This window comes from Scomber scombrus, chromosome 19 (genome assembly GCF_963691925.1).
Source record: "Scomber scombrus chromosome 19, fScoSco1.1, whole genome shotgun sequence".
Classification (NCBI taxonomy): domain Eukaryota; kingdom Metazoa; phylum Chordata; class Actinopteri; order Scombriformes; family Scombridae; genus Scomber; species Scomber scombrus.
In genome coordinates this window covers 19,363,078-19,385,303 of record NC_084988.1, presented here as the reverse complement: position 1 = coordinate 19,385,303, position 22,226 = coordinate 19,363,078, and the positions used below count along the sequence as shown (strand labels likewise).

Below are 22,226 nucleotides of genomic sequence, written 5' to 3'. Positions count from 1 at the left end.
TATAAATGCACACGTTTTTATTAGTTTAATACATTTCAGCATATAAATGTGCTTATGATACAAAATACTCACCAAACTTTACAATTTTGCAGTTTAGTTAACCTTTATTTCTGAATAAAAACGCTTAAATTGACTTACAGTGGGGATTTACGGGTTATTAGATAAGACCTACATATTTAGCAGTAGTAAATTTACTTATGAAAGTACTGTGCACTGCAACAAGTACTGGAATTGAACAATAAACAAAAATTTAAATTAAAAAGATACATACATATGAGGGCAATTGTGTGTTCAACTTGGGATGTGTGTGTTCTTTCTTTCCATGTATATTGGCTTATTTGCATTTTACTGCTTATTCTGTGGTTTGGTGATGTATGTGGTAGCAGAAAGAGAGCAGCTACATATGTAAAAATCAGTGTTTATTTTTAAAAAAACGAAAAGAAGTTCACACCTTGGTTTTCTCAGGGGAAACAACTTTCCTGAGGCAATCATCAGGATATTTTCGTTGATCTGTTAAGATCATTTATGGATTGGCTTGGAGGCATTTAGGAGATTAGTGACTGAGACATCATGTGTTAAGTCACATGGGGCATTCACGCCTGCTGCTGACCCTTTATTATTCACACACTGTAATCTTAGAACTGTGATCAGAGTACGACAGAATAGGGGTTCCCAAACCTTTTGGCTTGTGCCCCTTCGGAAAGAAGCAATGAATAGTCTGTTGGGGACAAACTGTCACTAGTTGCACACGTCTAACCAGTTGGGACCTATTCAACCAAAGACAGATTTATTTTCCACTGTTTTATTTGCATAGTATTAAAGACCTGAATAAGAAAAACATACAGAAATCCTCAAGAATAAAAATGCTAAAATAAAAAATAAGCATAACTTTGTCAAGCCTAAATATGATTATTTCTCATGTTTACCTCATCTGAAGTCTCTTGAGTTTTTATCTCACCATCACTTGTATGAAACAACTACTATAGAGGCTACATTTGGGCTGTAGCATCAGTCAACATATATTTTATTGTTGTTAATTACATTGAATACATGTTCACAATCAATATGTAAAAAAAGGCAGCAACTATGAAGTTAATGGTCCGTAAAATATTATCTAAAGCATCACAGTGTGAAATTATTAGTTAAACAAGTTGCCCATCTACTTTACAGTCAGTATAAATGAGTGAAGTTTTCAGCCAGATGGGCAAATACAAGATGGGGATCATCTTAAAAAACTCCAAGCAACTGCAAGGCTACACATATGGAAAGAATGATGACTCCCAAGTATCCGATGTAGCCGTACACACCCCTCATCCTCTTTTCTGGATCTGGAATTAAACATAAAACAGCAAAATGCAAAATTAGACCATATTTGAACATTTTTAATACAATTTAGTATGAGCCATGAATTTAAATTGTGATCACAAAAAGGACATTTTTGGTCTGCTTTCATACAATCATAAAATATTGTATTTGTAGATAATGCATGACAGTGTTCTATCACCATATAACTTCGGCAATGACTATAATTTTCTTTTTAAGACACATTAAAACAATTTATGAATGTGTTAGTTGCACAATTGTTTGTTCATAACCTCTGATCTACATTCCTATATCTTGTGTAAATTATTAACAAAACCATAACCTGTGTGGCAACTGGACTGCTGCTTTTACACACCTAATGCTAGAGCGTTATCAACATCATGTTGTGCAAATTGTAAACGGTTTGCCTTCAAAATGATTACAAACATTACATCCTATTATACTGCTGAGTATGAGAGTGAATATACTGTCAATGTGTCAGCAGTGTAGTGGCAGGTGGATGACCTTTGCCTTCATGCAGTGATCATTACAAAGCAAACAAACCCAAATTATTGAATTTCCAGAAAATTGCATTTTATTTCTCACAAGGCCATATCCTGATATTGATTTAATCCACATACTGCCATATAATTTCCTCATATGCATATTACATTATACATCATAAATTTACTTTGTCAGCCTTGAAATGTATGGATAATTCTTGTTTTTATGGGTAAAAAGAGTTCAGAAGTCCTTCCTCACTTTCACTAAATCAGTGTCAGTCTTACCTCCGGTGTAGTAGCCCCAGGCATAGGAGAACCTGCTGGTCACCCAAATAATCCCCAGCACGGATGTTGTTGCCTGGAAAATATATATATAAAGACAGGAGTCAATTGGAGGGAAAAAGGATGATTCAGTTTTTAATGAAAATGTGCTTAATCATCGTGACACTGTCTTTTGGGCTTCACTCTGTTATCTGGAGATCTATGCCAAAGATCATGAGGGCTGCTTGGCACTCCCACACGCCTGACATAATGAGTAGTAAAGTTTAGTGGACATTGATATCCACTTCTTTGCCCATAAAGTACAACAAAAGACTAAAGACAACGCATGCAAATTGTGTCTGTGTATGTTTAAGTGTATAAAAATAATACATACTGGATAGACAAGAGCTGCAATGGTCTGGAAAACAAGCCACTGAGGGTACACCTCCAGGGTGTTCTGATGTGCTCTTTGGATGCAGTTGAATACCATATCTTTGTCACTGTACATGGCGGGATACTGCAAAGTAAAGTGTACATTAGTCATACAAAAGAGCAAGAAATACAGCATAAAGCGTCCAAAATAACTTTGAGCGTCCAGAAACTGACTGGTTTTCAATATTTTCCTCTGAAGTCAAATGTTATATACCTTAACACTGTACTTCTTTCTGGCAACCCCAACCTGGATTCCGAGGTAGCTCAGCATAACCCAGCTGTACAGGTAAGTGAATATGACATATCCAAAGCTGGACGGCAACACAGTAAGAATATCCATCGTTTGTCGATACTTTGACTATTTTTCAGGCTGCAGGTGACCAGAACACGACGGTGAGTAGAGGACAGTGGCGCGACTCTGCTTTAAAGCGTTGTGGAGAAGGAGGAACTCAAATAAACAGAATTGGATATCGCGAGATCTCGCACATGCCGAGATTACATTTAAAGGGGAGTACCACGTTTTCCTCATATTTCAGTTGATCAAGTGCAGTCCACATGCGGAAACATGAATGTCTTCCCGCTATTACCCGCCCATAATAATAATAATAACAACAATAATAATAGTAATCATAATCATAATCATAATATAGCCTACAGCCGTGACATAATTTAATATTTACTCTCATCTGAAGTATATGACATTAATTAATATTTACATTCTATTCATGAATTCATTCTGTTACAATCAACATGGATAGATACTTCAAAAGATCCTCTCAAAAGACCTATCAATACAGCAGAAGAATGCTTAAGTACAATGTTGAGGTACTTGTACTTTACTTGAGTATTTCAATTTGATGCTACTTTATGCTTCCACTTTATTACATTTCAGAGGGAAATGTTGAACTTTCTACTCCACTACATTTATTTGACAGCTTTAGTTACTTTCAGATGAAGATTTGACACAATGGATAATATAACAACCTTTTAAAATACAACACATTGTTAAAAATGAAAAACCAACCTTTTTGGTATCTTACAAAAAGCAGTGTTTTGTCAGGGTCACATTTCAGATGTCTGTGAAATGTTAATAGCTTCACCAAAAGGTGATTTTCCCCTCTAAACGTCTCATGTGGTTTCATTTTAATAAATGTTCAAATCATCCATTTCTTCCCCAAAAATAAAGGATTAGAGGAAAAAGTCCAAACACTGAAAACACGTTTATGTATCAGAGCTTTGTTTTTTCAACTTTTCTCAGTCATTAATGAACTCATGAGATCCTCAGATTTATCTGGTGACCCTTTCCTGTTATTCATATAAAAGTCCTATTTCATGTGGGACTTTTACATGTAATGGAGTTTTGTCTTTTTTTTTTTACATTGGTACGTTTACTTAAGTAAAGAATCAAATTACTTCTTCCACCATTGCAGGGGGGTTCAGTTGCCTCTCCATGTCATTGAAATGGATTCTAATAATGGAGCTCAGCTGTTGAGTTTCATTACTTCCCCCCATAAAAGAGAGACATCCCTAAGCATTAGGAATATGCATGTAGTATTTTAGTGTGCATGTAACTATCTAAATCTACAAATCTGAAGCATGTAAGGACAAAGAGAGGATTTACTTATCTGCACCATACAACCAGTGTGTAAACCTTAACATGAAATTAACCAACATGAAAAGACAGTGAGTGCATTGATGACATTTGTGATGACAAGTGTTAGGACTTACTGAATATATCTAAAACCTAATCTAAAGGACACTTTTGCTTTCAAAATAATATTTTCTGAATTTACTCTATTTTCATTTCGGTGGATTACAACACCTCTGCATTTACTTCTGCTAAAGTTGCTCTTAGTTGTGTGGCTGCTTTCCTGCTGGTTTGCAGTCGGTTCAAACGATTCGATTCCTTTGAACAACTTTGTCAGAGTTCTAATGATGATGATGAATTGGCTACTGGTTGTCCTGAATCCAGACAAACCAGCACATTATTGGATAATAAGGGAACATATACGGGCGCGGTCTCACTTTTGAAGATTTTTTTTTTTTTTTTTTTTAAATAACTTGAGAGTCGAGTCTTTCCGTTCAAACCAAACAGAGCCGAAGAGCTGTTCAAATCACTCGAATCGTCCCCGCAACACGTGACTGGAATTTTCCAGAGGTTACTTAACACACTGTTGCTTCACCTCGCTTTCATTCGAGTGACGATACCAGAAGGTTAAACTTCGACGACGAGACAACGATCGCACATTTAAACATTTTGAATTGTTAAATAATTTACCGCTAGCTAAAACCACCAACTTTGAATATTTTGAGTTATTGTTTACAAGCTTTGTTTGGCGATACTTTTTTTGGAAGCGACTTTCCAGACATATATCGACAACAGTACAAAGGTACCACGCTACAGTCGACGAACTCTTCGGTAAGAAAGGCATTGATAGTACAATGTTAACTTTGTTTTGCCAAGCTATAGTTGGGTGTAACGTTGGACTTTGTTAATATTCATCTAATTGTAATGTTTATGTCGAACTCGCATCTGAATAAAATGCTAAAGAATTGAATATGAAGTCTTCGAGTGATAACAGACTATGCTACGCTAAGCTAATGCTAGTAATGCTATCTATAGCTTAGGCCAGGCCGGAATTTTCCAGCCAGCCAACCGTTGCAGTGACGTAACGTTGCTAAGCTACTGTTGTGAAACCAGCCGTTAAAGCTACAGGCCTTCTCAGAGACTGTGGCTGATACCCCGAGACACTAACTGCTAAGTTTTAACAATTCGAGGGGGCAAATGTGGCAGTCCGTCCGTGGTTAAATGATTACTGTACAGAGTGAAAATATCTCTAATATTCTGACTTGTTTTTGTTTCATTTCAGCCCGTGGCACTAGAACACAATGGCCAAGGGAGAAGACACAAACTCTGAAATGGCCCTTGCTCGTCAGAGTGATGGCATCAATGTGATTTTTGACCAGAATAGCTCTTCCTCATCTCGGTCCAGATCCAGGAGCAGAGGTAGCTACAGGAGACGTTACAGGTCTTCATCTTCTTCATCCAACAGCAGGTCTTCCTCTCACTCAAGATCCCGCTCTCACCCTCGTTGCCACAGACATTCCTCCCGTTGCCGCTGTGACAACCATCGCAGATATGGCCGTGGCCGCTACCGCCACTCCTCACCACGTAACTATAGGGCACAGTCTCGCTCTGACAACCGCTCACCCTCTCCAGACAGGTACTCCCGTCGTAGACACTACAAGTCCGGCTCAAAGTCTTCAAGCAAAATAAACAGACACAGGAGGACTGGAAGTCAGCTTAGAAAAAGAGTTTCCCAATCCCCACCCAGATCCAACAGGAGGCACTCGAGGTCCAGATCTTCCAGACATTCTGTCAGTTTGACTGTGGATGGTAAGTTGATGATTTTTCTGCGTGTTTGGGCAGACATTGAAGTTGGTTAAAATTGTTCAATTATACAACGGATTAAAATTTTCTCTCAACTTGTTCCTCAGACAAAAGAGAACTCCTACAAGCTGCCAAGGCCAATGCTAAGAAGATGTTGGGACTGGAGGGGCTTGAACTTCCTGAGAGTGTGAAACCAACCCTTTCTGAGCAGTGCAGTGAGTCACCAGTGTCAGAGACATGGGTGAGACTAGACCCGGAAGAATCTCCATCACAGGTGGGTGTCTAAGAGTGAATGATGGGTATTCACAAAACATATCACACACTCGGATTAAAGGAGAATAAATAAGTATTTTTTTTCCATCTTGGACACAGCAAGTGGTAAGAACTTTAGGGAGTATAAGTATTCATTTTATACCCATGTATGGCAGTGCGCTGTCCATTAATTAATTTGTAGATTTTTACTATATGGCTAATTGACACATGTCTTTGGCTGTACTGGAAGAATTATGGCTTTTTATTCATTTATTTCTTTTAAGTAAGTTGTCTCTAGCTATTGCAACATTTCATCTAAGTTGCAACAAAAATACAGTATTAAGCAAACGGAGCGCTAATGTCTAAAGTTGTGTATTGATAAGCTTCAGGTCTGTGTTGTGTTGAATTTCCTGTGTCTTGTGTTGACCTTTGGATCCCTGAGGGAATGCACATACTCTCTGTATTTATTCCTGTCTTCATAGATAACATGACAGTGGTCTCCTTCACTCATCGGCACCTGGGATAAAAGGGCTGTCATGTGACTTGGGTGACGACAATAAGTGTTTGCGTGAAAGGTTAATTGATGATCTCACAATGTTCACAATGCGTAGTTCATCAACTATAGATTTTGAATTTGATTATTAACACATTATTTCACATTAAGACATTTGCAAATGCTAATTTACAAAAAGATACTTTTAGATGATGCACCAGCAATTCAGAAACTATTACACTGACTTCATACCCGCTGTAGCATTTTTGTACATGACAAATGTATTTGTGCTTGCAGTTGAAATGGGTCATTGTTATTTAGCAGAGCCCTCCACTCGCTGATGGAGCGCAGGCGTGTGGACTGCGTTATAGTGACTATTCCTGTCAAGAGAACTAAAAACAGATGAAGAACTCCTCTCCATATGCCAAAGATAAGTTGGTACATGAAGCGTGTGCTGAGGGGCTGGGAAACCTGCGTCACCATCATTCTGCCACTCTAGACAGAGAAGACATCCTCTTTTTACTTTATTTTGTTTGTTTGATTTTTGTCCTTTCTTTTGATTTTATTTGTATTCTATTTCAAGGCCTGTCCTTGACGCATTCATTTAATGGCCTAGTCTGTGACAGGAGTGTGAGGAGAAAATGTGCATGAGAGCTGCAGTTTGTTGAAGCTAACACCTAAATGATAACCTATGCTTTAGAAGTGCTTTAATATTAGTAATGAATCTATAATATGTATGAACATCACAAACTGTTAAAGCTCACTCTGCCATCAGTTTTACACTCATATCTAACTATCTCATTATCTGTTTAAAACAGAGCAGCGATGTGGAGCCTGACGAACGCAGCCCAACGATGTCCCCTAAAAGGAAAATCATCTCTTTCAGCATTAATGTAAGTGATTTAATTTGCAGCGTCGTTTTATTTTAACTAAACACAGTTTCACATTACCCTGATGACCTCTAATGACTTTTCTCTTCATCTTGCCCACCAGAATTCTGTGGCCAAACCAACAGTGGCAGCTCTGTCTAGTGCTAAGGTAACTCCCAGAATGGACAGCTATGAAAGCAGGAAGCCCTATGGCCACTGGGTTCCAGTCAGATCACGAAAATCGTCCAACGCACGCAAACACACACTCCACACGTCACACTAGTGTGGCAGATTAAATGGACGCTGTAAATACTGTAATTATTTTTTTCATATCATCTTCAATCAATTCATGGCAGGTGTTTTCTTTCAGATATTTAAAGAGTTAAGTTGGAAGAAATGAAGAATTCGTTCAGGTGGGATTATTTCTCTCCCTCAGTTTTGTATTGTATATGCTGTTTATAGATGAAATAAAGTATTTGATAGAAAAAACAACGTATTGTGTTTGCATTCTTTCATTTGTCACATAAATCACTGTTTTGCAGTCAGTGCATCAATTGAGACTTGAAAGAAAATTGTCCAATTTAGAATTTCCCAAGATTGACAAAATGATGTAAAAACAGAGTAATAGCAACGCCAAGGTAAATCCAAATCGCTCCTTAGTCTGTATGAAGGTAATGGTGCATTCATGGCTAATCTAGTAGCATATAAAGAGATCTGTTTAAGTGGCATATGTAAAATAGTGAATTAAAATCAACACTAGGTAAAGAACACTAAACAATTGTTCACAGCCTATGGTGATGTCATCTGAGTTCTTATTTTGATCAACAGGTTTGAGCCCAAAGACAGTTTATTTCTATTTTAAAAGAAAGCTGCAAATTCTCATTAAAAAAAAAAACACGAACCAACAAATGTTTGGCATTATTGCTTGACATATGAATAAAACAGTCGATTCTCAGCATAGTTGCAGATTAATGAACTAATTTTTGCCGCTCAATAAAAAAAAACATTGAATAGAAACCTATTAGTGCCAGTGATGCAGAACATTTAGTTCTATTGACACTAATGAAAGAAAGACATGAATCACATCCTGCTGTAGCCACCATAGAGAGCACATTACATGCAGGTTAGTATATCAAGCAGCTGGGAGAGAATAACGTGGCACCTTTGCTTCACCATTAGAAGGTGCTGAGTTTGTCTTTCTGGTCTAGTGTGTGTGTGTGTGTGTAGCTGTATAACTAGAGATTTTCCTATAGTCCAGCGTAGAGGTGTTGTCTTCATGGCCATGATATTTCAACAAGTCACATACCTTAGCTGCATTTTTATATCATGGCCACACGGTGTCAGTATTATCACATAATACAGAAACTTTGTTTTTAAATTGGTGCATCAGGGCTGTTTTCATTGTGAAATGTTTAGGTTTATGCAGCAGCCTGAGCTTACAGACCTCTGAATTACAGCCTACACTACAGGATTGGTTTGTTAAACGATGTGAGATATGAATGAAGTGAAATGAAATTACACTATTACTGTACATTCAATTTTACCATAGACCTTTCTCAATCACAGGCGATGAATGATGAAATGACTATTGCATAGGTTGGAGCCTTTGTTAATGTTTTTAGTAGCACCTGTGCTTATCTTACTATCAGAGTTATCAAAAAAAAACCTTACTGCCACACACTGGGCTCAGATGATCCAAACATCTATCACCGTCAACTGTCTGCTAACACAAGACCTGAACATGTTTCTGCTTGAGTAACCTGATATATCCTGCTGTTGTGGCTTATTTGCTACCAACCCTAAAGCAGCTGTGTATTTACTTTGACAACTCCTTGGCATATGTTTAAAATAATAGTGAATTATTGCTAGAAAACTAACTCATCTAATGGGATAAATGATAAATTTCCTCCCAAGATGTTTCAGGCTGATAACTTCAATGCGTGTTGCAGGCTGTTGTAATAGAGGTGAAAACACACTGTTTTGAGTATGTCTGACAGCCAGACTGCGTGTCTCCTGCTGTAAACTGACCTGTAATTCTGATTAATTACTTCGATAGGAGATAAAACATGAAAGATACACAACACAGTGAGTCTTACAGGAATTAGCTACACATCAGCTGCAGTGATACAAACACAAAGAGTCTAAGTTTTACAAGGAAACGCAGAGAACAGACGAGTTTGTCCTGTCATTCTTGTACAACTCGCCGATTCATCGTGAACATGCATGTTTTGTTTTTCCTGAGGTTTCTTTTTTGAATTATTAATTAGTGCCACTTAATCACTCGCAGGCATACTCAGTTATAAAGGTGTTTACCCAAGTTTATTAGGCTTAAATAATTTTGTTTTATAAGGGAACATTTCGAAACTGGCTGTAGGACTCAAAAGAATCAAGAAGGTGTCAGATCAGCTGTGAGACAACAATTTATGCTGTTGTTCCACACAAAAAAAAAAATCCCCAGCCAATGTCCTTAGGCTAATCAGATAAAACTACAAAAATATCACAAACATACACTTGAACACTTTAATACACTCCCTTAAGTCGAGTCGGATATCAAAAGGCATAATTTGATGACCTCCCCTACCCTTCAGCAGAACATAAACAACTTCTGTCATGGCGTCTTTGCTCACTAACCCTTGAGGGCATCCCATAAATTTATTCTGAGGCTTATTGAGAAGATTGACTAATGCAGATGAAATGTAACAAGTGATTCAAGTAAGGACACATTCAATGTTGGTAAACCACACACTGGTGGCTGTCTGCCCTGTAGAGGGTGCAATGCCATTAGTTTCTGACAGACAGGACTGCAGGAGACTCGCATGGGAACCTGTTTGCTTTTCTTTTTATCTCCAGTCACAAGGCTCTGCTGCTCATGTCACAGCTTGGGGCGAGTTGGTTAAACTTGAGATGTGGGTGATAATGAAAAAATTGAATTGCCCAATTGTTGGTGTCTTATCTCTTATGCGCACCTCCACTAAAACATTCATTGGCTGGCATCTTCTGCTCAACGTGCCCTGAGGGGTTTGATGGTAGTTCACTCTCACGCTCCAAAAAGTCTCTGTCATGAGACCACACGCAGAAACATCAACAAGTGTGCAAGATAACTGGAAAATTGAAAGTGGTTTATTTCAAAATAAGGATAACAATACTTATACTGTACAAAGAGACACCAAACACTACATATCTTACAGATGATTGAATTATCTTTCAACTCAAAATAACCTAAGCGTTACAATAAACAGTCCGTTTAAGCCATTAATACATGTATTCTTGGAAGAAAAAGATGCATCCAAGACTGTTAAATGAAGAGAAAAGTGAAGCTAAAACTGAAGCGTTGGACATTAGACAGCTGTGCCTCTCTCCAAGTTTTGCTTGATCTCTGCTGTGTATTTGCCGTAGAAGCGCTCCGCCTTCTTGTTGAACTTGGCGTTCCTCTCGTTGATGTAGTCGATGTCTGCGTCGTCGTTGTAGGCCCTGCGTCGGCTGTACTTGGACCGCTTCTCGATCCTGACAAAAGCAAACAAATAAAAGCAGCTTAGTGAAGGTTTCATAAGCCTATACGGCCACTATTCATGGCGTATCCAATAACAATAATTGGCTGTAGGCAATAATTTGGGGCGAGTAGAGCGGCAATGGAAAACGTAACACACTCATACGTACACACACATACTCAGAGCTCCTAGTCTTGATTCACTGTGTCTTCAAAGCATTGTTGTGCGTCATACCCTGGCAGCTGAACTCTAGTCTAATGCCCCACAGTTGCATCTCTAACACAAGCCTTAGACTGTCTCAAATATAGCTCGGCTCAGGGAAAGACCAGGCTAATCAAAGGTGAAAGGGACTTCTGTAGCACAGACAAAAACTTAAGGTCAAGTGGAAGAACTAAGCGGTTTGAAGCAGCTTTCACTTACATATGAGACACAAAAGGTACCGTTTGATCCTTTTTTACATGACTTTACTGGCCTCTCATATGGTTTCCATAAACGTTTGCCGAACCATCTACCAACACCCACTTACCAAAATACATATCAAGGTTCCTTGTGGTGACATGAGATGTCAAACAGATGAGAGGTCATGTACATAGACACGTGCTATGGTCTGACCAGGAGCCGTGTCCTGTCTGGTAAATATTAGGTTTAAAATAGTCCAGTTGGGTAAGTTGGCGTCCCCCCATCTAAGCGTCAACCCGTGCAGATAATAATGAGCTGCCTTCTATCAGCCACTTTCATCAGGATTTCCACTCTGGGGCTGATTTCATCAGATAGGCCCTGGTTCACACAAAACATCCCCTCTCTTCTAAATCAGTATAGCGGTCGGAAACTCCGTCCTTCCACACAATTTTATAGAAGGACAAAATGCTATTGAGAAGTTTTTTTTTATCAGTAGCTATTGGCTGACTTATGTACAACTCAATATTTTCTCAGTTATCAATTATTTAGCGTTTAGTTTATTAGGCACTTAAGAGTGCTTGATGTGTTTTCTCGCTGACATTGACCTCAGAATACTCCAGGGATAGAAGGGAATGCAACAGTCAGTCAGTACGATGGTTTATCTTAGCGGTCTACATGCAGTGATTCAGGCTGAGATGGAGATGATATTAAATGAGGGTATATGGCATCTCTCCTGTCCTGTTTTTCGAGTGTGACTTACTGTTTCTCAACATCTTCCACCATGCGGTCAATGCCCTCCCTTGTAGGGACATGAGTGCCGTGGATCAGGCTATTGGAGGTGGGATGGAAGTCTTCACCACTGTGGATCCCCAGAAAAGGAAATTAGAAACACATAATCACAGATAATCACCATTTTAACATACTTAAACAGGCTTCTCTATCCCATCATTGTGAGGATGTTCATCCTGATGAAAGATGATGATGCGACTTCAGGGCAAAATGTGTCAGTGCATCCATAAAGGCTCTGCATGCCTTTAAGGATAAAAAAAACTCTACTTTGACCTCAGTGTGTATGTCTTGAATTTATACTTGAAAATCTTTAAATTATTCAGGGTTGTGCATTTATGTCAGTGTTAACCCCAGGGCAAATGATGTGGCATAGTGCTATAGTTATAATATAGAAAATGCTTTGTGTACATGTGATCAGGGATTGCTAAGATGATTACACCGGGAAAATCCTTACAATTCATTTGACTTGACTAGAGATTTCACAGTTATGGTCTTAAGAGCACAGATATCATCATGTCCTGTTTTTATGGGCCTCTTAGTGGAAATGCACAAAAGTCTACGATTGCCAGAGGACATTTCTCTTTATTTTGAGCTGCCCGGACAAAAGTATTGAGGACACAGATACAGCACCGTCACAGCAGAGACAGGACAAGGACAGGCTTAACTCACCATTCCTCTCTCTGTTTCTCATAGCCATCCATGTCTGGTCTGATCTGCTTGGTGAGCCTCTGGTATTGTCTGAATTGGGCCTCAGCATAACCTGCAGTCCATTGTGAGTGTGTGCGAGTGAGGCACACAGAGAGAGAAAGAAAGAAAATTTGAGTGAGTTATAATTACCGGAACAAACAGCGAGCAGGCACGAGGCTCAGCAACACAACCTGCGGCTGGTTAAGAAAGGGACGAGGAGGCAACTCTCCTCCTCCCCTACTCTATTGAAGCCCCTCTGGTGATAATTTTCTCCCTAGAGGTTTTAATTCAACGAGGTTTTGATGCAACAGATGGCAGCCATATTTAGAAGACAGCGCAAGCCCCTTTTTAGTAGATTAAATTGGGAGCAGTTCTGGAGGATTAATAACCCAGGGGTCCTTACATGCAACCAGTGTTGCCATATACACTGCTATGTAGGTGGAGCCATCTTTAGTAGCAACACTGTGTGATAAAGAAGTGGAAAGACTTTTCAAACAAACACATGGTAGAGCACAGCAGAAAAGAATCATGGTGTACCAGTTGTTTCCTCAACAGTAAACTGTATTAAATTACTATTTACTAAATGAATAGACAGAGGTCTACGGTGTCACAGAGGGGGGGTACCCAAGCCTAAAATAGAGTAGCCCTGATCAAATTGCTATGTGCTTCCAGGTTACTTCCTGACGTGACTAACAACACTTGCAAAAGGATTCCAAAGTCAATACAATCAGTGAGTGACAACCACTTCAGTGTGTTAGACAACCTTGATTATATTAGCTGTGAGATAGAGATGGGAGCGAACCATGATTTCTTATAATCCATAAAGAAACATGTAATCAGTTTAGATTTCCTTTTAAACCTAAAGCTAAACAAGCTTGCTGTCCTCAGATCTTACTTTTGAACTTAATTGCGTTACACAGTTGTTTATTTGTTGGTTGGAATATAAAGCTTGTGACAGCACGTGTTGCTGGGTGATCAAAAGATGGCATCCACATGGTTCTTCCCACCTACGTCAACATAAGTTGTTTGGAAAGTCACACACGACTTTTGTGGGAGCACTAAATAATTTAATGCAGGAGGGAGAAGTAGCCTGTAAAGTTTAGTAGTGAATTCTGGTACTACACCATCTCTAACCCTCTTATCATGATCTAATCTAGGTTATCTCTAAAATACATAAAACCACGCTGGAAATGTGTCAAATCATCTCCAAACAAAGGGGTGAACTGTCAATTTCAGACACTAGAAATTACCTAGAAAATTAAAGGGGCAAAGTCAACAGTTAACCAGGATAAGGAAGGTAGTATTTTGTTTCAACTATCCCACACCGGAGATGCTGCCAGATAACAACTGAAAATAGTAGTTACCTGGATGAAGCTCCAGTAACCCATTTGAGGAATATAGTTGCACTCACTGCTCAGTCGGGAGTTAGCCTCCATGCAGCACCCTATAAAGCCACAGCGCACTCGCTGCTCGTCTCTCTTTGAACCTCAGCAACAAACAACTAGGGCCAGCAGTGCTTGTGGTTAGAGTGCAATGCATGTACTCATAGACCTGTCACATCCAGTAACTACTATATTTATGCATTTGCTTTGCTATTGGTTAAAGCCTAAAGTGAAGGCTGTTAGGGATGAGATGGGTCTGAACCCAGCCATAACCATGAAACTGCAGCAGTACAACAGTTGAGCACAAGCTGCCCAGAGCTGTTTACAAGTCATTTTTTAGAAGTCCAAGTCAAGTCTCAAGTCTTTGAGCTAGAGTCCAAGTCAAGTCTCAAGTCTTTGAGGGTCAAGTCCAAGTCAAGTCTCAAGTCTCTGGTCAAGAGTCCGAGTCAAGTCTCAAGTCTTTCGCCAACACTAAATCAAATTCAAATTCTGACCTTAGAGCTGTACAATCCTTCATCCTGATCAGTTAGCCTTGCGAGCACCTGCCCATGTCTGTTTTTGTGGTGTGCTGTCACTGAAGTTTGTATGTATGTATCTGTTTGTATGTTGAGATGCCCTCTCCTGAAACTGTTACCAAATCTACCTTCGGCTATTACCTTGACCTAGACCTTGATATAGGACAGTATGAAAATGTATCAATTGTAGGTTCACTATAGAGAATCTACTGCAATGTGATGTGAAGAAACATACACTAAGAATTATTTCAATTCCATAACCATAAACTTTTCTTCAACAAAAAAATAATTATTTTAACAATGTTGTAAAATATAACAAAATGAACAAAACATGAACATCACAGAAACACTGCACTGCAGTTTAACACTGTGGTACAAACACATGTTCATTATTTTTTTCTCCAAGCTGCCTTTTATCTGCTGCTTAACACAACACAGCAGGGAATGTGTGGGGATATTATAAAATATATATATATATAAAATGACCATAGTTAACGCAATGTTGTGTTTTTTAATAATTAGTAGCGGAGCCACTAAGTTAGTGGCACTAAATAACGGAGTTGCGGTGGTTTCCTGTCTGAGCTTTCAAAATAAAACCTTTGCTATTGTGCGCTTCTTATTATTATTAACAAACAAATTTGGGGCTTGTCAATTACGGGAGAAATGATGAGAGGGCGGCGGGAGATGGTTTCGAAATATGGGAGAACCAGGGAAAAATGGGAGTGTGAAGGCATTGTATCCAAACGTAATGATCTGAGGCACTCCTGCTGAACTTGTCGCACTCGCCATTGTCAATGTCTGATACTGAAGATGCGCGCTTCACACACGGCGCATGCGCGTGGCATGACGTTGGTGTTTAGCTCAGAGCCAGAGATCATACAAAAAGATGAATGACAGATAAATAATGAGAATAATAATAATAACATGAAATAAAGGTTGTTCGCGAGTCTCGAGCCTCGAGTCGAAGTCAAGTCTGAAGTCTTTTGAGGTCGAGTCCAAGTCGAGTCTGAACTAACAGTTTAGTGAGACTTAAGTGCAACTCGAGTCTGAGTCCCCGAGGGCCTTACACCAGACTGCAAACAGCCAGCAACATACTGGACATTTATCAAAAGGTTCCCCCACTCCGTGGACCATGCACTGAATGAGACACTGACCCTTGAGATACGACTGCACAAAGGTTGAAGTAAAGGACTAAGAGGTGGCCAAACACGTCCTCCACTGAGACACTCCTGAAAAGCGCCATAGAGGACGTAATGCCCCTGGTGGAGTTCACCATCAAACCCCGATGGGGAAACCCAGGGCCACATACAATCTGCAGATTGCATTATGGATCCAGTGAGGGAGCTCCATATAACAGTGATTTGGTGTCTTGTCTATTTTTTCTGTGTGACACGTGCAGTTCTCAGCCAAAATAGACAGTGAAAATTACCAGATAATACTCATATTGACATTCAGTGGGTGTCAACCTCCAGACTATGAGGTGTTGTCCCAGAATCAGATGTGGATGGCCAATGGTGCCCCCTGCCTGATGCAGAGAAGCTGGCAAATCCACTACTTGCCATGGATCGGTCTCCTCTAGTTGGACCAGGTCCAGGAACCACCAGGTAGAGTTTACAACCAGCACGACTACACTGACTGGGATTGAAGCAGTGCCACTTGCATTCCTCCTGGGGGAGCACGATGCATGTGGAGCGAGAGTCTGGCTCAGCCTGGCGCCCCTGACCCAGACAGCAGAAAAAGGATTGTGTGAATGAAGGTGAGGCACGTGAGAAACAGGACCTATCAGAAATGTTGATTTCTTCTGCGACACCGAAAGGTGCTAAAAAGTTAGTAGGTGATACATTCTCAAGATGAGACGAACAGTGAGTGCGCCAGTAGCTCCTGATTGGACAGTGAATCCAAAGATCTTTCTCAGGTGTCAATGGCAGAGCCTTGTGGGGTATCCAGTAGAGAAAGCTTGCTAGAGGGCAGAGCACCTACAACATAGAATCACTTTCTTGCCAGTCTGATAAGATGTTAGTGTTGTTCTGAAGGACAGAACTACAGCCAAAACTATGGAAGTAAATAAACACATACTGGTAGTCTGTCAGTATACTGGCAGCTATTGGCAGGGAAAAAAAACTAATTATTCATTTAAGACCCCTTTACATGATGAAAGTTGACCATCATGAGAGAAACGAGGTAAACTCACGGTGGACTTGCGATTTCATATTTTTAAGAGTAATGATAAATTGGCCACACTGGCTCAGTGAATTTGTCAGACAGTGAGTTATTGGCTAATGTATTTACTGCCACTTTATTAGATGTCTCTTAACCAGCAAACAGTCAGTGTCTGTCTTCACTGGAGACCCTTCACCAACCTGCAAATCCTGTGTCTGGATTCTTCTTCTTCTTCTTTCTCTCCCAGCGCTCAGCATCATCAGCAGTGATCTCCAGCAGTTTCACTCTGTCATAGTCCTCACCTTTGTCAGCACAATCCTGAAAGCCAAGTACTGGTATTTAATTGGAAGAATACAAACAAAAACAGAAAACATTTCTGGTGCTTTTGGAATTTACTGTACATGAACATTTTCACTGAAACCCTCCAGTGTGATATTTCAGAGTAAACATTCCTGAACTTGAAGTCTGTGGCAACATTTACAATTTACTGGTGGGTGATTTCACTTCAGTTCCTCTCAATACTCCTCATTGATAGGTTCTCACAGGAAGCACTGCAGTAAGATCCAGGTCCTGAATGTATGCATTTAACACTTTACAACAAACAGGGTTTAGCACTGTTTAGATAATGCAGATCCCTACAAGGTTTACATAAGGAAATCTAAAAGTATGTAGACCAGGCAGTACAAAAGGAGTACAACAAGTACCAGATAAATAGGGACTGGTGCATTGTGTTTATTAAGAACTCACTCTGTAGTTTTTTTTAGCCATGTATGGAGCATGATGTTACAACATTACGCTCCAACAACACTTTCCTTTGGTCAGATCAACTCATCTGTATCTACAATACCAGTCAAAAGTTGGCACACAGTCCACCATTCACTTGAATGAGAATTTGTAACCAGCTTTTTGACTGCTGCTGTATATTCCATGTTGAATATGTGGAGCTTCATAGAGGTTATCAGCACTAAAATACCTTTTTCTTTTGACCCTCAGCAAGCTCCCACTCCAGCCGGGCTTTCTTAGCCTCCCAGTTAGTAGGGAGTTTCAGCCTCTTGTCCTCCTCCACAACCTCCTGGTGATTGAGCTTACGTGCTTCATTCTGTGGACGAAAATATCTGTTGCTGATATTTGTTTACTGGGAGCCAACATTAGTACTTCTTAATAAACTGACACGGTTTACACTAACAGCGCTTCTGATGTTCAATGAGTTTGTGACACCTGTGTGCCAGATGATGCAGTCCAGCTTAATTTACCACCTCCACACACAAGCAAACAGCTGTAGAAGGTCATATTCATTTAGTGACTCACCCTTTTAAAATGTAACTCTCGAAATTTTCGGAGCCTCTCTTCTCTTTTCTGGGACGCAGAACTGTCCGTCGCCTCCTCCTCGGTGGCTCTAACGTTGGTTGACTCCTGGAAGTTAAAGCGTCATGTTAACTTAATGTAAATACTCGACTAAAAAAGGACTGCTTTATGGCCGACTGTTGTTATCAAAGAGTAGTTATCTAAACGTATGTAAGGGAAAAGATGTCCCATCGTTAGCAGCATTAGCTTAGCACCATAACACGAGACTGTAAACAACCAGTGTGGAGCAAGAGTACATCTTTCCCCCCAGATAGTGATACATTGTTCTCAAAGAAATTATATTAACCGACTATAATCTGCCAAAACATCAAATAAACTGGGACATTTGAAATCAAAATGAAGAAAGTACTAACGCCACTACACGACGCCATAGTTCGTCTTCCTCCTCTTCTTCTTCGTTGAGTTTTAATGACGGTTGGCCAGTTCATAGATGATTTACCCCCACCTACTGGACTGGAGTGTGGAGCAGTAGATTGGCAGGGAAAACATCTAATAAATATAAATATAACATTCCTGTTAACTCTTAATTAAGTAATTAATTAGAAGAATACTGTCCATGATGTCTGATATAAATTCCCCTCTTTCTTCATCATACCTGTTGCAATCTATCAGTCCATGTTTGACAGTTTTTTACAGGGTGTATATAATCCAGTAGGGTGCTTACCTATTCTATTGAGTGTTTGATTTAAACCTGTTTGTCCTATTCACAATCTCTTCCTTTAAGCTCCCGTCCCATATTCCACCAACACCAACATGTTTTTGAATACTGTAAAGATGTCTCCCTGCCTAGGTCTATTTTAGTCCCAGTATTCCTGTCAACTTTTATGATAGTTTTAATCTCTGTTTTACTTAACAATATTAGTATGTCAATTAACTGTAGTTTTAATGACTGTTTAGCCAATATGTCTACCGTCTCATTCCCCCCACCTACCCCTACATGAGCAGGACCCCAAAGGAAGGAGACATCCAATCCCCTATAATGTAACCTGAGTAGCACATGACAAATTTCATACACAATATCCTGCTTGCATGAGCACTTTCCAGAATTAATGCATGAAAGCTCAGGAGCTGGGCGGGTTATTTTCTTCTACCCATTGTAATGCTAACAATAATCCAAGTAACTCAACTGTGTGCATTAAACGATGGTCTAATGCTGTTTTTTCAATGCTGCCTCACAATGAGGGATAACAAATGCAATACCTGTGTGCCCAGTTTCTAGTTCTTTTGAACTATCTTTATATGAATATCATATGTCTGTGTTGATCTATACAGTTCTGTACTTTTGTCAACGTTGGTATCAGTCTAGGTTTCTCTTTCAGTTTTTGCTGCAGACTTGTATCTATGTATGGTATAATGATTCTCCAAGGAGATTTATCTGATGATGGAACAGTGGGGCTTATTTTCAGATTACAGAGGCCTGCATTTTGCTCCTTAGCATTCCCTCTCCACCCAAAACTGAAAAATCCAAATGTGTTATGCTCCCAACACTGCTGCAAAATTGCCTGTGTAGGGTGTGATTTATTGGCTTCTTGCAAATTAACCCAATACGCCAACATAAGCTTGACTCTCCTAATTTGCAAAGGCATTTCCGTCATTTCAGCTTGCATTGCAGAACAGGACGCTATTGTTGTCCAACACTGGAAGTCTGGTGTAGTACTGGATATAACAAAATGGATGAATGCTTATATTGTGTGATATTGTTAGAACAAATATTAATATAAACACAAGTGTTATGAATAGATTTAATTAGTTGTTTAATGTAATTTTCTGTTAAATGGATTGAAATTACACAACAAAAAGCATTGGGAAGATCCTTCTTCACTATGAGCATGTTTTTCTCCTAACTTTGATGAGTTTCCTTTATTTTATGAAAAAAAATTGAAAATACATTTCAAAAGCATCTGAATTATGTATATTTCTTCACAAGAAAGTAATCTTTATTTTTATCTCATAATTATTATGTAAGTAGTAAGAATGTGTAGGAGCAGATGATCAAATGCCCTGTAAGAGCTGGGGAACATAGCAGTAACACTATGAAAAGGGGACTTGACAACAAAAAGCTCAATGTACAAATTGAGGATACACTTAAATTTGAAATGTGTGTCAAATATGTCATAGTAATTTACAGAACAACTCAAGGCACCAACTATATTAGTCCCAAAGAGGACAAATATCCTTTATTAACCCAAATCACAAAAATAGATGAACCCCATTGAGAATTCTGTAATGTGAAGGGTGGTCTTTCATGTCTAAAAGAGCTGGAGGCCTGTACTCGTTGATCAGATTGTGTTTGTTATTTACAACATATCCTGTAGAGATCTTCTTTATCTCATTTCAAGGAGGTTTTCAGGCAGGGGACATTGAACAGGAACTGATGTTTTATTAATGTTTTGTCCTATTCTATCTGACAACCCATCTGCAGATTTGTGTCATCAGAGCCAAGTTATTAGACATAAAAACAATGACAAATCTGATATATCAACATAAGAGACTCATAATAATAAGCTGCAATGTTGCATCAGTCTGTGTATGTTAGATCTTTTTTTACCATGGCATTCATGGCAGAAGTAATCTCCAGGCAGCTTGCGTTTTACAATAATGTCTTTGTATATAATTTTAAACTAGGCCATCTTGCTGCCTTTTGAAGTTTAAATAAGAAAAATTTTGAATTCGAAAAAGTACTGTTAGACTAATGGAAACTGGCAAGACGCACACAGACAGCAATTATGAATATGACTGGAGGTTATACAGTGAGAGGCATGAAAGATCAAGCATAAAGTCATCAGTGTGCCACACAGAGAGTCTGTTTAGACTCCCCTAAACTCAATTGTTATGGTTGTTTTTGCTGCAGAGAAATGAAATCTCACTTTTTACCATTGCAACTTATTTTTACCCACTAAAAAAGCACAAGTATCAATCAGGGCCTTGGAACATAACCTTGGACCTCCGAATATGATTCTATGATCTGATCAGAAGACGAAAGTAAACACTTTCAAGAGCCATTTGAGTATGTTTGACTTGCCAAAATGGATGTGCTCCCTGTTTGATTGCATTATACTAATAGAGCTCTTTTGGAGGATGTAATTAAATGGAGTTTATAGTCTTAGATTAAAGCATCCTCTAGATCACAGGCAATGTTAATGAAGTGATGCATTTTCACTGGAAACCAGATGGGAGAACATCACAACAGAACAAAACATCATTGGCTACATTAATGGGAAGGACTCTACTATTGCCATGCAAAAGAGAAAACATCTTCATAATGAATGACTTTCAAATGAGTAAGAAAGAGGAACCAGGAAAAAAAGAGAGGATGAAGCAAAATAGTTTGTCCTCTGCACTTAATTTAAGTTTATAATGGCAGTGTGCAGAACAGTTGCAAAACAACAGGAAAAGAGAGTTTAAGGGTCGTGTGTATGACTTTTAAATTTCCAGGAATTAAAACAAAACAAGCATGAGAGTTTACAGTTTATGGGTGTGTCCCGCTTCACTATCTGTTAATTTCTTTGTTAATGTTGTACACCCATGTTTTCTTTACAGTTCTCAAGTGTTTCGCTCACTCACTCACTCACTCACTTCCTTGGAGGGTAAAACATGTTTTGCTTTAAGTGCATAGGGGAATCACCAGAAATGGCCAAAAAGCTGTTTAGCAAAACTCTCAAACTCATGTGACAATTATAACTTCATGTTTAATGTTCATGTCATGTATAAAACCCAAGTTGTAGCTTTCATTTTAGCAGTATGTCATGAAAATTTTCAGAGAATGTTCAGCAAATACAAAACTTGCACAATATAGGAAAAATATGCACAGTACGGTTTAAGCAAAGGAAAAAGAGTCTTCTTTTTTTTCATTCCTGTGCCACCGCTTGTCACGAGCCGATTGGATTGATCTGAATTTGAAATCCAAACTGGCTTTGTGACAGGCAGCGTGAGGATCT

At 39.2% G+C, this 22,226-nt stretch overlaps 3 protein-coding genes across 4 annotated transcripts; 1 reads left to right on the top strand and 2 right to left on the bottom strand.

Moving 5' to 3' along the window:
* Positions 1-753: 753 nt before the first annotated feature.
* On the bottom strand, positions 754-2,932 carry mgst3b (microsomal glutathione S-transferase 3b). 2 transcript variants are annotated; one of them, XR_009927434.1, is made up of 5 exons: positions 2,713-2,932; positions 2,461-2,583; positions 2,091-2,163; positions 1,018-1,328; positions 754-938 (listed from the first exon to the last, which is right to left on the bottom strand). XR_009927434.1 is itself a non-coding variant. In XM_062439888.1 (4 exons), the coding sequence occupies exons 1-4, from the start codon at positions 2,836-2,838 to the stop codon at positions 1,228-1,230; spliced, it is 423 nt and encodes a 140-aa protein (XP_062295872.1). In that variant the 5' UTR covers positions 2,839-2,932; the 3' UTR covers positions 754-1,227. The 2 variants fall into 2 exon arrangements, 1 of the variants encoding a protein (XP_062295872.1); XM_062439888.1 differs by having other exon boundaries at positions 754-1,328.
* A 1,755-nt stretch (positions 2,933-4,687) lies between these two features.
* rsrp1 (arginine/serine-rich protein 1) lies at positions 4,688-7,995 on the top strand. Its single transcript, XM_062440448.1, has 5 exons — positions 4,688-4,917; positions 5,369-5,895; positions 5,997-6,163; positions 7,453-7,527; positions 7,628-7,995. The coding sequence occupies exons 2-5, from the start codon at positions 5,388-5,390 to the stop codon at positions 7,784-7,786; spliced, it is 909 nt and encodes a 302-aa protein (XP_062296432.1). The 5' UTR covers positions 4,688-4,917; positions 5,369-5,387; the 3' UTR covers positions 7,787-7,995.
* A 2,606-nt stretch (positions 7,996-10,601) lies between these two features.
* On the bottom strand, positions 10,602-18,679 carry syf2 (SYF2 pre-mRNA-splicing factor). The gene is made up of 7 exons (XM_062440767.1): positions 18,642-18,679; positions 18,232-18,336; positions 17,897-18,022; positions 17,124-17,241; positions 12,849-12,939; positions 12,151-12,249; positions 10,602-11,007 (listed from the first exon to the last, which is right to left on the bottom strand). Exons 1-7 carry the CDS (start codon positions 18,657-18,659, stop codon positions 10,842-10,844), a joined length of 723 nt encoding a protein of 240 aa, XP_062296751.1. The 5' UTR covers positions 18,660-18,679; the 3' UTR covers positions 10,602-10,841.
* Positions 18,680-22,226: the final 3,547 nt, after the last annotated feature.

Bases quoted from the DNA above. Each gene is read 5' to 3' on its own strand.
- rsrp1 (XM_062440448.1), top strand. From the start codon at position 5,388: ATGGCCAAGGGAGAAGACACAAACTCTGAAATGGCCCTTGCTCGTCAG. The intron at 5,896-5,996 runs GTAAGTTGATGA...CTTGTTCCTCAG, and splicing joins TGTCAGTTTGACTGTGGATG to ACAAAAGAGAACTCCTACAA. The intron at 7,528-7,627 runs GTAAGTGATTTA...CTTGCCCACCAG, and splicing joins TCATCTCTTTCAGCATTAAT to AATTCTGTGGCCAAACCAAC.
- syf2 (XM_062440767.1), bottom strand. The intron at 18,023-18,231 runs GTGAGTCACTAA...TTTCGTCCACAG, and splicing joins GAGAGTTACATTTTAAAAGG to AATGAAGCACGTAAGCTCAA. The intron at 12,940-17,123 runs GTTGGTGAAGGG...AATGGACTGCAG, and splicing joins TCCAGACACAGGATTTGCAG to GTTATGCTGAGGCCCAATTC.
- mgst3b (XM_062439888.1), bottom strand. From the start codon at position 2,838: ATGGATATTCTTACTGTGTTGCCGTCCAGCTTTGGATATGTCATATTC. The intron at 2,584-2,712 runs GTATATAACATT...TTTACTTTGCAG, and splicing joins GAAAGAAGTACAGTGTTAAG to TATCCCGCCATGTACAGTGA. The intron at 1,329-2,090 runs GTAAGACTGACA...GTTTAATTCCAG, and splicing joins CTGGGGCTACTACACCGGAG to ATCCAGAAAAGAGGATGAGG.